Consider the following 15,770-nt stretch of genomic DNA (forward strand, 5'->3'; position numbering starts at 1 on the left):
TATGTCCAGGCACGTCGTTTGCACAGAATATAGGGGGGCCATGACCCCTGCAAAAATCAGATCCAGCCAATATAACCCCCTGAATATAATCACATAATTCCAATTTAATAAAAATATACATTGTCTCACATTAACATCTTGTCGATTATCTTTATTTATAGCATTTGCCGGCAAAACAGGGGCTCCTGCCGAAGACCTTGTATTACCCAACCCGCTTTCTCGCCCTAATGTTCGCTATGGTATTGGTATTGGTATTGGTATTGGTAACGGTAACGGTAATGGTAATGGTAATGGGTTTATTTCATTTGAACATGCATCAGATTACAATTGAGTGCATCCCATAATCAGTTCACAGTTCCACATGTCCAAAAGGAGTAGGAAGAAGCAAAGCTTATTAAATCCTACCCCTCCATATGGTACTTTTACAATCAATAACTGTTACATTTGTTCACTTCCTGCTTTCCATAATACAGTTTAAGGCAGAGGTCTCAAACACGCGGCCTGCGGGCCACTAGTTTGAGGCCCCCGCCTTGATATGAAAGTTTAATGTGTGGCCCGCGCAAGTTTGATATGGATGCTGTATGGTATCATGTACCCAGAAAAAATTATTACGTTTGATTCATGTTCATGTTAAAGGTTAAATAACTGTTAATAGTTATCCTCCCTATCCGTGTGGAAGTGGTAAGTTTTTGGCTATTTAAGTTTAAAGGAAATAACTTGAAGGCTACCGTTTAGGTCGCTAGCTCTCTAGTTTGCGAGTTAGCATGTGTCTCAAGACCCTGCAGTTGCGCAATATGTTGTAAATAAAAAGAGTATAAATGTGACTATAGTCGTGTTTTGTCATGTCTACAGGGCTCTAATAATGCTTTGTTCATTTTAATCTGAAAAAAATCATTTGTCTACCCACCAACTATATGTGCTTTCTTAAGTTTTTATTATTTGCCCTTTTATTATTATTATTATTATATTTATTTATTACTGATTGATTTTCTTTATTCTTGATTTGTTTATTTATTTTTCATCTTATTTTGTGTAGAAAAATAAAAAGTAAGATATTTGAGAACAGTGGAATGTTTTATCAGAGCTTTTGTGCTCATTACTGATTGATTGATTTTCTTTATTCTTGATTTGTTTATTTATTTTTCTGTTTTAAATAAATGCATTTTTTTTTGTTTTGTTTTTTTAAACCTGATGTGGCCCAGTCTCGCCCAGACCGTAGTTCCAGTGGCCCCCAAGTAAATTGAGTTTGACACCCCTGGTTTAAGGTTTTTTTTTTTTTTTTAATTAATAATGTACCTCGTACCAAAGTAGGAGGTGATATGAGCATCCAATGCCATAATGTCTACCATAGTGCGTGTCAATATAGTGATATATATAGCACATCATGACTGGTTCAAGACTCTTCATCCTTGTATTTAGCAAACATCAACTGCTTGTATTGTTTCTTGAATTGGCTCATCATTGTGCATTGTTTGAGGTCCTTACTCAATCCATTCCATAGTTTGATTCCACATACTGAAATGCTATGGCTAGCATAACGTAGTCCTAGCATAGAAGTGTTTCAAATGTACTTCTTCCCTGAGATCATATTTCTCCTCTCTTGTAGAGAAGTATTGGATGACATTTTTAGCTAATTGGTTGCTATCTGCTGTGTGTTAGGCATGGATGGACACGGCAGAACCTCGGAAACGTGAAAAGATCACTAGGACCAATGTAGGTTTTGCTGACTTTGCTCCAATACAGTGTTGACTGGGTATTGTGTTGACCCTTACTAGTTCAACTAAATTTCTTGGTGGAGTGATCGTAACGTTGTTGTTTTCCACAGCCGTGAAGGTATTTTACGGATCAAATAGCACCGTAGCCTACACAGAAGCTACATTTCTCCAGGCATTTCTACATTTTATATGCAGTGGAGGTTCTGCTGCGGTTGGCGCAGTAACCATGGTGATGACAGACCTGACTGATGTCAGGTGTGGCTCTCAAAACATGCTAAAATGACTCACGTAAACTGACCAGCAGTGAGATAACTTGAAACAGGGGGGGGGCGACCATGATGGGGGACCTGGGCCAGCAACAGCTCCCAACCAGCTACGGACATAAACGAAGCAAGCCAATGCAAGCTCCACTGGCACGAACAACTGGGGAAAACCGTGATAAATGATGTTAGGGTCATCAAAATGGCAGCTGGAAGGAATATGTATGTGGGTCTTTATTAGCCAACCATCAACAACAGAATGAATATCAACAAAGGAAACTCACTTTTTGAGGTGTTCCGACTATGCCCAGGTGGAAAAAGGCTCCAAGGCAGACCTGGGACACGCTGGTGTCCTCCTGGTGGAGCTGGAGGAGGTGGCTGGGGACCGGGAAGTCTGGGTTTCCCTACTGAGACTGCTGCCCCCTTGACCCGGACCCAGATAAGCGGAGAAAAATGGATGGATGGAAACTCATTCATTCATTCATTCATTTTCTACCGCTTATCTTCACGAGCGTCGCAGGGGTGCTGGAGCCTATCCCAGCTGTCTTCGGGCGAGAGGTGGGGTACACCCTGGACTGGTGGCCAGCCAATCACAGGGCACATATAGACAAACAACCATTCACACTCACATTCATACCTATGGACAATTTGGAGTGGCCAATTAACCTAGCATGTTTTTGGAATGTGGGAGGAAACCGGAGTACCCGGAGAAAACCCACGCATGCACGGGGAGAACATGCACAGGTGGAGCTTGGCCGAGGGTGGAATTGAACTCGGGTCTCCTAGCTGTGAGGCCTGTGCACTAACTACTCGGGTCGAATGGTAACGGATGGAAACTATATTTAAAAAAAAAATGTAATTATTTGAAAATATTCAAATTATATTTGATATTTGTATTATTTTATTTATATAACATTAAATGTTGTTAATGTTAATTAAATGTTCCCTAAAATCCGCCAAATGTTATAGTTAAAACACATTTAAATCCAATTAAAATGATTTCATTGTTACCAACCTGTTTCCAATGTATTTTGCATGTAAAAAGTGCGCTTAAGACAGAAAGTATTGTTAAGACATCTTTTATTTTAGTCAATAATGCTTTACATGACATAATGCATGTTCAGGGATATAACGGCGTTGGTGTTCAGAGTACCGCTTGTATGACAATATTCTGGTTACTTATTTTATTATAATGATCAATTTGACCATTGGCATTTCACAATATTCAAGTCACATACAAGGACAACAGTTACAACATGTTGCACAGAAAGTATTTGGGTACTTTTTAATAAGATTATTGGGCACCGGGACGAGAAAAAAAACCCCAAAAACCAAACAAGGTTGTACAAAACACAAAGCAAAAAACAAGACAAACACTAAAGTAAGAGTCACCAGTTGGAGAAGAGTGGGAAAGAAATGAAAAAAAAAAAAACAAAACAAAAAAAAACACAGATATAACACCTCGGGTTCACATGCTGTCTTCATTCCAGAAGCATTCTTGGTCATGTTGTGAATTGCTTTCCCCCATCCCTGATCTCCTCTTTTACATAAATTAGATATCCTTCTTCTAAGCACCTAGTTGTTGTAGTTTTCAAGTCGAGATGCTTCTATTCCTCAAAGAAAAGAGTAAACTGCCTGTTTGTTGCTTCGGTTGAGGAAGAATGAACAGAGAGTTGACATTTTGGTTCGAGAAATAAAGAGCAAATTTAGTTGGTTGGCTGTTGGTAATTTTTCAGATCAACGGATCACGTTGAAGCGATGAGGAAGCCAGAGAAAGAGCAGTGGACGTTCTCGGCAGCAAAGACGCCGTTGGCCTCATCGTCAGGGATCTGGACGTACACGGTGTCCTGCTCGTTGAGCAAGAGGACAGCGCTGCCGGACATCTGGTCCAAGAAGCCCTTGTTGTACTCATCATAGGAGAACATGACGGGCTGGTCGTTCTTGTAGAGAGCCACCAGGGCATGAGCGCCGTTAACGTGGATGCTGTAGGAGAAGTAGTAAACTCCGGGGATCTGGCAAGTGAAAATGCCGGAGTCGGGGTCATAGTGATTCTCAGCATTGTACACAATGTGGTCAAACTTGATGGGCGAGCCACCAGCGGGGTAGGGGGTGGTCAGAACTGCAGTGAAAGCAGACATCGGGGCCTTGACCATAACCTCACCCATTCCCATGCCCTTCTCAAAGACAACCTCACCGGGTGGTCCAGGGGGACCGGGAGGACCAGCGGGACCAGGCTCTCCGTCAGCACCGGAGTCACCAGGGAGACCAGGGGGACCCTGAGGTCCAGGGACACCCTTAGCGGTCACGCCAGCGGGGCCAGGGGCTCCAGGGAGACCAGGGTGGCCCTTGAGACCAGGAGCACCAGCAGGACCTTGGGGTCCAGTAGCTCCTCTAGCACCTGGTGCACCATCAGAACCAGCGGAACCGGGCTCACCAGCACGGCCAGGAAGACCTTTGGGTCCGGCAGGGCCTGGGATACCTGAGGCACCTGGGCTACCAGGGGCACCAACATGGCCCTTCTCACCAGTGGCTCCAGTGGCTCCTCTGGGTCCAGTGGGACCAACTGGGCCTGGGTAACCCTGTTTTCCTTGGAACCCTTGTGGGCCCTGTTCTCCCTTGTTACCTTTAGCCCCCTGAGCTCCAGTGGCACCTGTGTCACCTTTGGGGCCAACAGCACCGGGCTCTCCGGGGAAACCTCTTGCACCCTGAGGGCCCATGGAACCAGTAGCTCCAGTGGCACCAGTGGCACCAGTATATCCGGTTGCTCCTTGCTCACCCTTGGGACCAGTGGCACCTGGGCTACCAGTAAATCCTCTCTCACCCTTCTCTCCATTTGCACCTGGCTTTCCATATCCTGGGACTCCAGGAGCTCCAGGGGCTCCAGCAGGTCCCTGGTGGCCTTTCTGGCCGGCTGGGCCGGGCAAACCAGGTGCACCATTGTCACCGGGTTTACCTGCAACGCCTACACCAGGGGCACCAGTATGTCCCTTGGGTCCCTGTGGTCCCATGGCACCTGGGGAACCATCCCTACCTGGGCTACCTGATTTTCCTGGCTCACCGGGCATTCCTGACTTTCCTGGCTTGCCAACTCCAGGCTGACCAGGAGCACCAGTTGCTCCCATTGGTCCAACAGGCCCAGTTGCACCCTGAGGTCCGGTAATTCCCACCCCTCTATCACCTTTGGGACCTGGCAGACCAGGAACACCGGGATGTCCTTTCAGACCAGGCTCTCCTCTAGGTCCCATTGATCCAGGAAGACCAGAGGGTCCAGGCTTGCCACTAGCGGAAATGCCAGCAGGTCCAGGGCTTCCAGGAGAACCGGGAGAACCCCTGGGTCCTTGAGAGCCAGGGGCTCCAGTGTGTCCCTTCTCTCCAGGGGCTCCGGGGATACCGGGTTTGCCAGGTCCACCTGGGGTTCCGGGTTTGCCGGTGCTGGAACGACCAGGAGGTCCTTGGGCTCCGGGAGGTCCTTGGGGTCCTGGATAACCTGTGCCGCTCTTACCTGGGGGACCAGGAGGGCCAGGGGGACCCTCGGGGCCAGGCTCACCTGGGGCACCAGGCTCACCTGCTGCCACTGTGAAAGGTTAAAGGATATGACATCATCAGGTAGGAAACAAGGAACCAAACTATATCATGAACACTGTGTTTACATTGTATATGACCGTTTTTAACCACTTTTAAATTTGTACTCAAAATTTATCAGGTTTATTTACCAATACCCCTGAAATTACCAGTATTTAAAAATTGTTCAGTTGAATCAAAATGGCAGAAGAAAGCTTTGAAAAATGCTGAAATTGTAATGAAAAGCATTGTGGGAAAAATAGTATTCATTTAAAATGAGTAAAATACATATATATATATTTTTTTTCTGATTAATTGTATATTTATGAAGAAAATGCATGCATATTTTAGACTTAAATAAAACAATTTGAATTTTTCAGAACATATATTGCATTGCATGTATATATACAAGTATATTCCAATTTGCATTGAGTGAAATGTAATATCCAAGATACAGCTATAAAAGACACTATAACAGTCCTATTGCTGTTACCATGGTCACCGCTGAGGCAGCTTGTGATCTGCTCCTAAACGCTAGTTTTGAACAGGAGGGAGCTGTTATTTTTCTATTTTCTATTTTGTATTTTCTGCTCTTTTTCATGTGGTAACGGTAAGACTCGCTGCTAATTTGGTCTCTCTGAATAAAGCCTTGCAGATGTTTCTCCTCCCACTGTGGCACACCCAAACAAACCGCACAGCTGGGTGACTGCACTCTAATTGTCGGGAGTAGCAAACAGCATAAGCAGTACACTTTCTCTATGAGTAGAAATAGCTTTTCTCATCAACACTGGCAAAAGTGATATTTTTGTGCCCAGACATTCAGCCCCGGCAGGGAAATTCCATTGTTTTTCTCATTATTTTGCCACCTATGATTATGAGTTATAGCAACATAATATAGTCAAAAGTTCAAACTTTTGACTCGTCGAGACTGAAAAGTCACTCGAAACAACAAACATCATAGCGTTTCTCTCCTAAATCCTAATTTCCAGACTTCAACAAAAGTGTAAAGCTCTCCTCTAACTGTGATTGGAGGATGTTACCCTTCTCCTTCAGCCAATGAGAATGCAGCTCTGACAGTTAAACACCTGTCTCTAAAGTTGAACAACCTGACTGCTGTGCCCCGCCCCGCTTTTACTCATGTTTTAACTGTGTATAAACGAATGAATGTTGTATTTTAAAGTATCCTTTACTCTGTTTACTTGTTTTTATTCAACTTCATTTTTCTGTAAAGTGTCTTTGAGTATTTTGAAAAGCGCTATACAAATAAATGTATTATTATTATTATTATTATTAAATGTGCAGTTTTCTTCTTACCCTGGCCCTTCACTGAGTAAGGCTGGTACTGAGGGGCGGCCTTCACCACCTTCTTGACCACATAACGCTCCCCGTGGCCTGCAGCCAGGGCCACCAAGAGCAGGAGGATGCTTCCTACTCGTATGTCCATCTTCCACGGTCAAACCTGCAAATGAATGAAAACGACTGCGGTCAACAAGAACGGTTTACGTGTACAAAAAGTTGCATTACAGCTGGAGAACAGCAACAAAAAGAGATCATTTCTTTAGCATTCTGCTCCAGTTCACTACAAGTCCATATACGTATAGAACCCGCTGATGGGTAGGATACAGCCTGGATGCTGAGAGCATCTACAGTAAATAAATACAGACACTTACCGGCACCAAATTGTGGGAAAAAAACAATCTCCTCAGCACCAGAGAGGTCCTGGTGCAGCTGTATATCCTTTGGCTTGGAGCACAACTGAGGATATGCTGCTTTGCCCTTCAAGCTTCAGCGTATTTATACCATATCTACCCATAGCATCATTACAAAAAAGAAAAGAGTTTAAAAAAAAAAGCCCCCACCACGCAAGTACCTCCCTCCTCAAAAGAGCTGTAATTAGCAGACAGATCTGCCCAAGTGGGCATGTCACATCAGGGTGCCTCCACGTCTTGAAAATCCAGACACATGATTACCACTTTTTTTTTTTTTTTTTTTTAAGAAAGGCTGTTCTTCAGAACATAACAATACCATACACACAAGTACAGACACAAAAAGCTCAAGTGAGGGAAGAAAATCATGACATATTAAAAATGCAATTTAACTGAATTAAATTATATTGTATTTTTTTCAAATTTATTTATTATATGTTGAATTTTTATAATTAAAAAAATACAAATTTATTTGTTTTATATTTTCTTATACCTTATACATTTCTTTGACTTAATGTAATTTTAATTTTCTGCAGTTTATGTTTATGGTACACCCTGTATAAATATGGCGACATCTTAAAATATTACCCACAGATCTATTTAAAAAAATGAAAGAAAACAAAACAGGTCCAAATTTGTAGCGGCGGCACCTTTATTTATTTCTCCACAAAGGTCACATTGATGATTGTGTACCTGAGTCGTCTCCAAATTTACATGCTGTCCAGCCAGAGGAGGAGAACCTCTTTGACTGTCTGGAGCGAATCTATGCAGGTAAACAACAGGAAGAAAGATATTTGAATGAAATACAAATAAAAGAATGCTTCTTTTGCATGTTGTGAAGCGTAATTAATTAACAAATAATTGTTCATTTGTGCGTGTGTTTGTCCCCTGCAAAGTGTCCGTACAAATATACAAGTAGGCATTTCAGCTGCCAGTTCTGTGCCAATGTTTGCTCCTATCTGGCAGCTCCGCGGTGCAGTAACAATGTTTAGACACCAGGTGGCACAGTAGGAGAGCTGGGGAAGGAATGCTGTAAATGTGTAGAAACTAGTACTGTGTGTATAATATTGTATATATATATATATATATATATATATATATATATGTCAATACACATAGTATATGACAGGAGCACCGTTATAGATTCAGTTGCTACGTTATTGTTTATTTGATCAGTTGCAGCATTTTATACATGTTTGTGTTAAGTGTTGTCTGACTGTTTTGGGTTGCCATGAACGCACCAGGGGCGGGTATGTGTTTTGGCATCTGGGGAGGAAATTTTAACCACTGCTGTTGTGCTAGTGTGCTTTTGGAGAGGTTATGGCCGACAGTGTCTCCCAACCTGAAGGGTGCGGGTCAATCCTCTGTTCTCCTGTGATCATGTCAAGGTCAAATTTACTTTATATAGCGCATTTGTGGAAGTATTGTAAGATACTGAAACCCCCAGTTGCTCCTGATGCTAACTAGCGCTACACAAGTAATTGTGTACCAATTGGTTGATTAAACTATTCTTTGGTGCCAAGTGATCAGCTGATCTGTAATGGATTGCTTCGGACTACCGGGAATTACGGTGGTTTCCTTATTGTAAAAAAATAACAGCTTATTTTCAGATGCGGCGGCACGGCGGTCGAGTGGTTAGCGCGCAGACCTCACAGCTAGGAGACCAGGGTTCAATTCCACCCTCGGCCATCTCTGTGTGGAGTTTGCATGTTCTCCCCGTGCATGCGTGGGTTTTCTCCGGGTACTCCGGTTTCCTCCCACATTCCAAAAACATGCTAGGTTAATTGGCAACTCCAAATTGTCCATAGGTATGAATGTGAGTGTGAATGGTTGTTTGTCTATATGTGCCCTGTGATTGGCTGGCCACCAGTCCAGGGTGTAGCAAAGACAGCTAGGATAGGCTCCTTTGTGAGCATAAGCGGTATAAAAAATGGGTGGATGGAAGGCAAAACATGCATAAATCTATTGTATAAAAACTGATTTTAATTAAATGTATTGAATCCATTAGCGAACCAGCACAATTCTCAATTGATTTTTAGTTCATCTTATCAAAATAAATTAAATGTAGCTACTTTTACCCAGGAAGCAGATAGAGTCCAAAAAGTTGTAGACCATCCCATGAGACATTTTTCTTCTGAATGAGTAATGTTGTCATGTTTTAGTCAGGCAAGATCTTGTGACACCCCAACAAAATACTGTACGGCAGGTTCTGGAATTGACACTTTAGGGCAGGGGTCTCACGCGGCCCGTGGGCCAAATGTGGCCCGCAGGACACTAGTTTGAGGCCCCCACCTTGATATGAAAGTTTAATGTTAGTGCGGCCCGCGCAAGTTTGATATGGATGCTGTATGGTATCATGTACCCAGAAAAAATTATTACGTTTGATTCATGTTCATGTTAAAGGTTAAATAACTGTTAATAGTTATCCTCCCTATCCGTGTGGAAGTGGTAAGTTTTTGGCTTTTTAAGTTTAAAGAAAATAACTTGGAGGCTACTGTTTAGGTCGCTAGCTCTCTAGTTTGCGAGTTAGCATGTGTCTCAAGACCCTGCAGTTGCGCAATATGTTGTAAATAAAAAGAGTATAAATGTGACTATAGTCGTGTTTTGTCATGTCTACAGGGCTCTAATAATGCTTTGTTCATTTTAATCTGAAAAAAATCATTTGTCTACCCACCAACTATATGTGGTTTCTTAAGTTTTTATTATTTGCCCTTTTATTATTATTATTATTATTATTATATTTATTTATTACTGATTGATTTTCTTTATTCTTGATTTGTTTATTTATTTTTCATCTTATTTTGTGTAGAAAAATAAAAAGTAAGATATTTGAGAACAGTGGAATGTTTTATCAGAGCTTTTGTGGTCGAAAATCGAAACCAAAGCAAAGTTCATTCATTCATTTTCTACCGCTTTTTCCTCACGAGGGTCGCGGGGGGTGCTGGAGCCTATCCCAGCTGTCTTTGGGCGAGAGGCGGGGTTCACCCTAGACTGGTCGCCAGCCAATCACAGGGCACATATAGACAAACAACCATTCACACTCACATTCATACCTATGGACAATTTGGAGTGGCCAATTAACCTAGCATGTTTTTGGAATGTGGGAGGAAACCGGAGTACCCGGAGAAAACCCACGCATGCACGGGGAGAACATGCAAACTCCACACAGAGATGCCCGAGGGTGGAATTGAACCCTGGTCTCCTAGCTCTGAGGTCTGTGCGCTAACCCCCTAGACCACCGTGCCGCCGCAAAGTTTATTCATTTTTCTCTATTTAATAAATGCGTTTTTTGTTTTTTTTTGGAAAACCTGATGCGGCCCAGTCTCACCCAGACCCTAGCTCCAGTGGCCCCCAAGTAAATTGAGTTTGAGATCCCTGCTTTAGGGTGTTGAAAAGCCACTCCAACAACGACAACTACAGGTCAGCAGTTCAGAGTCTTCCTATTATTTTTTAATTCCTTTCATACTATTTAGGGCAGCGCTGGGAGCGAGACGCCACGGCAGGGGAAACGCCTACAATTACGGCCGGCTTTTTGGTTCGCTATGTTGTGTTTCCTCCAGCCTCTCCATCCTCCTGTATTATCTTCCCCTCATCCTCCACCTTTGCCTTGCTTACTTTGACATAGTCCAGCTGTAATTTCTCAATTTGAAGCCGGCCGTGTAGGAAATGCCCACACCCAAATAATCACATGTTCTAAAACACACAAGTGGCCATAAATGATGCATGTCGGCTTTCCTGGAGATCTCTATCGCTAATCTGACCTCGGCACGGTTGCTATTTAGAGCATGGGACCCCCCCGAACCTCCTTGAACATATTCTCATGATGTATATCCTGACATCATGTGTGTATTTGCATGACAGCCATCACTCTTCAGGGGCATAATTAAAGATTCAACACAAATCTTTTCTTGGGAGCTTGTTTCTGTAAATTAGAGTACATTATCTGCAATTTTGCTAAAGTGCTACCTTGCCTGACGTCGCCCGCTTGCTCACGTTTGTCACGTGGCTTCAGGAAACAGCACAGCAAGATCTGCATCACCGGAACCGTACATATGCCACCGCATGTTCTGGCTCTTTGTTTTTCAGCCTGTAAGCTGAACTTTAGTTTGGCTTAAATGACCATTAACTACCATGTTTTTTTTTTTTTTTTTGCTGGTAGCGGTGTGCTATTTTCGAATTTCCCCGTAGCTTGTTGAAATGACAGAGCAGGACAGGGTGGAGTGAAACTGCTTCAACGTTCAAAATGCTGCTCAAAATGTTTATTTATCAGTTCAAACATGGTCTCAAATCTGTTTTTAAGCTGAAAAACAACAACAATCTGCATCTGGATGCGAGTCTATAAACTGGGTTTTTCATGCTTTTCATACTTTTCCGAACCAGAATCAACGTTGGCAGCGAGAATGACTAGAATTCAAAGTTTAATTTGGGCCTTGCTTTTACCGTTGATGCTGCATTTACTTTTCCAAGCAAACAAGGTGGTTTGTTTGAGGAAAAAAAAAAAAAAAAACGAAGCACCATAGTGTATAGTACGAGGCTCCCTCTGCACAGGTCATTACGATACCGCAGCAGTGTGATGTGTTCTGCAGGCTTCATTGTAAAGAACCATGAAGGAACCAGGTTGGATTAAACGCCAGGCCGGCCAACCTCACCAAATACAACAATTTCCATGCAGTATAATGTTACTTGATACGTGACACAACACAGAAAATCATCCAATTAAGAGACACTCCCAGGCTTACGATCGACCCTTCATATGACATCATCCACTTAGAGAAGACTGATAGCGGTCTATTGCTGACTTGATCGTATTTCTACCTTTGCAGGCTGGATGGCCAGTAGCATTTTTTTTTGTTTTTGCATCACACTAGATATATCCTTCTTGGGAAAATTGGTGTCAATTTATTCATTCATTCATTCATTCATTTTCTACTGTTTTTTCCTCACGAGGGTCGCGAGGGGTGCTGGAGCCTATCCCAGCTGTCTTCGGGCGAGAGGAGAGGCACACCCTGGACATTAAACTTTCATATCAAGGCGGGGGCCTCAAACTAGTGTCCTGCGGGCCACATTTGGCCCGCGGGCCGCGTGTTTGAGACCCCTGCCCTAAAGTGTCAATTCCAGAACCTGCCGTACAGTATTTTGTTGGGGTGTCACAAGATCTTGCCTGACTAAAACATGACAAGATTACTCATTCAGAAGAAAAATGTCTCATGGGATGGTCTACAACTTTTTGGACTCTATCTGCTTCCTGGGTAAAAGTAGCTACATTTAATTTATTTTGATAAGATGAACTAAAAATCAATTGAGAATTGTGCTGGTTCGCTAATGGATTCAATACATTTAATCAAAATCAGTTTTTATACAATAGATTTATGCATGTTTTGCCTTCCATCCACCCATTTTTTATACCGCTTATGCTCACAAAGGAGCCTATCCTAGCTGTCTTTGCTACACCCTGGACTGGTGGCCAGCCAATCACAGGGCACATATAGACAAACAACCATTCACACTCACATTCATACCTATGGACAATTTGGAGTGGCTAATTAACCTAGCATGTTTTTGGAATGGTGGAGGAAACCGGAGTACCCGGAGAAAACCCACGCATGCACGGGGAGAACATGCAAACTCCACACAGAGATGGCCGAGGGTGGGGTGTCAATTTATTTATTTAAATTGGTGTCTATTTATTTATTTATTATACAATTGATCTATTATGATGTTCTTGCATAACTAACCAAATCAGACAGGTTTTGTGGAAAAATCGGTCATGTTTTTGGATTGGTTAACTTATCCAGTTTGTGAATGCCCGCTAAGAAACTAGAGAGCAAGTTTTATGGAAATTGGTACTCACTAATTTGCAAGCTAACTAACAGTTGTGTGGTAAGCGGTTATGTCGTTTTGTAGAACTTCAAAACTACCAACCTACCTACCTACCTACCTACCTACCTAACTCACTCACTCACTCACACACAAAGTAGTTTTGTGGAACTTGGTTCTGAAGTTTCTGGTTAAAACCTGCAAACTAACTAGTAATACCAATAATTATTTAATTTGTTATATTATTTTTGTGAGGCTATAAGTAACTAACAGGCTAATAGTTTGTAGGATTGGTAAAATCCAAGTCACTAACTAGTAAGACAACTCGTGGTGTGCAGTCAGGGCCAGCAGAGAAGGCCTAACCACTACCTGAAGTCCTGACCTATATTTACAATTTAAATACTGTAAATAAAAAAAATACTTTGTTTTGTCAAATTGTATCAATTTATTCCAACAGTGGGCGGCACGGCAGTCAAATGGTTAGCGCGCAGACCTCACCGCTAGGAGACCAGGGTTCAATTCCACCCTCTCCGGGTACTCCGGTTTCCTCCCACATTCCAAAAACATGCTAGGTTAATTGGCCACTCCAAATTGTCCATAGGTATGAATGTGAGTGTGAATGGTTGTTTGTCTATATGTGCCCTGTGATTGGCTGGCCACCAGTCCAGGGTGTACCCCGCCTCTAGCCCGAAGACAGCTGGGATAGGCTCCAGCACCCCCGCGACCCTCGTGAGGAAAAGCGGTAGAAAATGAATGAATGAATGAATATTCCAACAGTCAAGTATTTTCATTTCTCAGTTGCACTTCACCCAGTCGTGTATTTGTTATTTTACCCAATCAGATTTCAGCTTTTACTGTATGTTTTGCCATATGAGTCTAATCTGATTAGGGCCTTCCGGATCAGGAATGCTGGCTCATGTCACATACAGATTATTATTCATTTTATATAATTATTAATTATTAATTATTAATATAATTCATTTTATGTCAAACTTAGGCTCCCAGGTTCCCAAAATACCACACAATAAGTGAAATCCACAAAGTAGCCAACCTGTTTTTTTCTTTTACAATGAATATGTATGTTTTAAGGCCGTAACCCCCTCCCCCACCATACACTTTATACACTTTTCTCAGACATGCAATCACATTTTCTCACATTTCTCTCTAGTGTTCAAAGTTCAAACCTTGGACACATGAAATTATTAAGCAACTCATATGCATTTCAGTGCTGTGACTGTGTCTTTTGGTCCTGGCACAGTTCCAGTGTACTGTAGCATTTTTGTATTCATTCATTCATTCATTTTCTACCGCTTTTTCCTCACGAGGGTCGCGGGGGTGCTGGAGCCTATCCCAGCTGTCTTCGGGCGAGAGGCGGGGTACACCCTGGACTGGTGGCCAGCCAATCACAGGGCACATATAGACAAACAACCATTCACACTCACATTCATACCTATGGACAATTTGGAGTGGCCAATTAACCTAGCATGTTTTTGGAATGTGGGAGGAAACCGGAGTACCCGGAGAAAACCCACGCATGCACGGGGAGAACATGCAAACTCCACACAGAGATGGCCGAGGGTGGAATTGAACCCTGGTCTCCTAGCTGTGAGGTCTGTGCGCTAACCACTAGACCGCCGTGCCGCCCTGCATTTTTGTATCTTTGTTAATAAATATTGCTGTAGTATTCCTGTTGCAGTCCTCCTCCTTAGAACCAAAGGTTCATTTACTGTATTCCATAACGTGTGGAACTATTGCATTCCTTCAGCATGTCCAGAAGTCCAACCTTTTGTGCGATGGTTATCATCCTCCACTGTCATTGGGCACAGACCCTTTTGTGGGTTGTGGGACTTTGTGGGTTTTGTCACAGGGGGCACTTGTAAACATAGAAAGACTGCAAGCTGGCAGTGACACAGGAGATACGGCAGGGCAGCACCAAGGACATTGATTAACAATGGTCTACAGCAGGGGTCTCAAACTCAATTTACCTGGGGGCCACTGGAGCTAGGGTCTGGGCAAGGCTGGGCCGCATCAGGTTCCCCCCCCCCCCCCCAAAAAAAAAACGCATTTATTAAAAACAGAAAAATATACAAACTTTTTCAGTGCTTTGGTTCCGATTTTCTACAAGAAAAGCTCTGATAAAACATTCCACTGTTCTCAAATATCTTACTTTTTATTTTTCAGCACAAAATAAGATGAAAAATAAATGAACAAAAGGATAAAGAAAATTAATCAATCAGTAATAAATAAATAAATAACATAATAATAATAAAAGGGCAAATAATAAAAACTTAAGAAACCACATATAGTTGGTGGGTAGACAAATGATTTTTTTTCAGATTAAAATGAACAAAGCATTATTAGAGCCCTGTAGACATGACAAAACACGACTATAGTCACATTTATACTCTTTTTATTTACAACATATTGCGCAACTGCAGGGTCTTGAGACACATGCTAACTCGCAAACTAGAGAGCTAGCGACCTAAACGGTAGCCTTCAAGTTATTTCCTTTAAACTTAAATAGCCAAAAACTTACCACTTCCACACGGATAGGGAGGATAACTATTAACAGTTATTTAACCTTTAACATGAACATGAATCAAACGTAATAATTTTTTCTGGGTACATGATACCATACAGCATCCATATCAAACTTGCACGGGCCGCACTAACATTAAACTTTCATATCAAGGCGGGGGCCTCAAACTAGG

General features: G+C 42.5%; 1 protein-coding gene across 1 annotated transcript; it reads right to left on the reverse strand.

Moving 5' to 3' along the window:
* Positions 1-3,078: 3,078 nt before the first annotated feature.
* Positions 3,079-7,313, reverse strand: col10a1a (collagen, type X, alpha 1a). Its single transcript, XM_058091297.1, has 3 exons — positions 7,207-7,313; positions 6,851-6,995; positions 3,079-5,549 (listed from the first exon to the last, which is right to left on the reverse strand). Exons 2-3 carry the CDS (start codon positions 6,978-6,980, stop codon positions 3,721-3,723), a joined length of 1,959 nt encoding a protein of 652 aa, XP_057947280.1. The 5' UTR covers positions 6,981-6,995; positions 7,207-7,313; the 3' UTR covers positions 3,079-3,720.
* Between the last annotated feature and the right edge of the window lie 8,457 nt (positions 7,314-15,770).

This window comes from Doryrhamphus excisus, chromosome 13 (genome assembly GCF_030265055.1).
Source record: "Doryrhamphus excisus isolate RoL2022-K1 chromosome 13, RoL_Dexc_1.0, whole genome shotgun sequence".
Taxonomy (NCBI): domain Eukaryota; kingdom Metazoa; phylum Chordata; class Actinopteri; order Syngnathiformes; family Syngnathidae; genus Doryrhamphus; species Doryrhamphus excisus.

Excerpts from the sequence above, each read along its gene's own strand:
- col10a1a (XM_058091297.1), bottom strand. The coding sequence starts at position 6,980 with ATGGACATACGAGTAGGAAGCATCCTCCTGCTCTTGGTGGCCCTGGCT. Across the intron at positions 5,550-6,850 it reads TTACTCAGTGAAGGGCCAGG|TGGCAGCAGGTGAGCCTGGT; the intron begins GTAAGAAGAAAA and ends AACCTTTCACAG.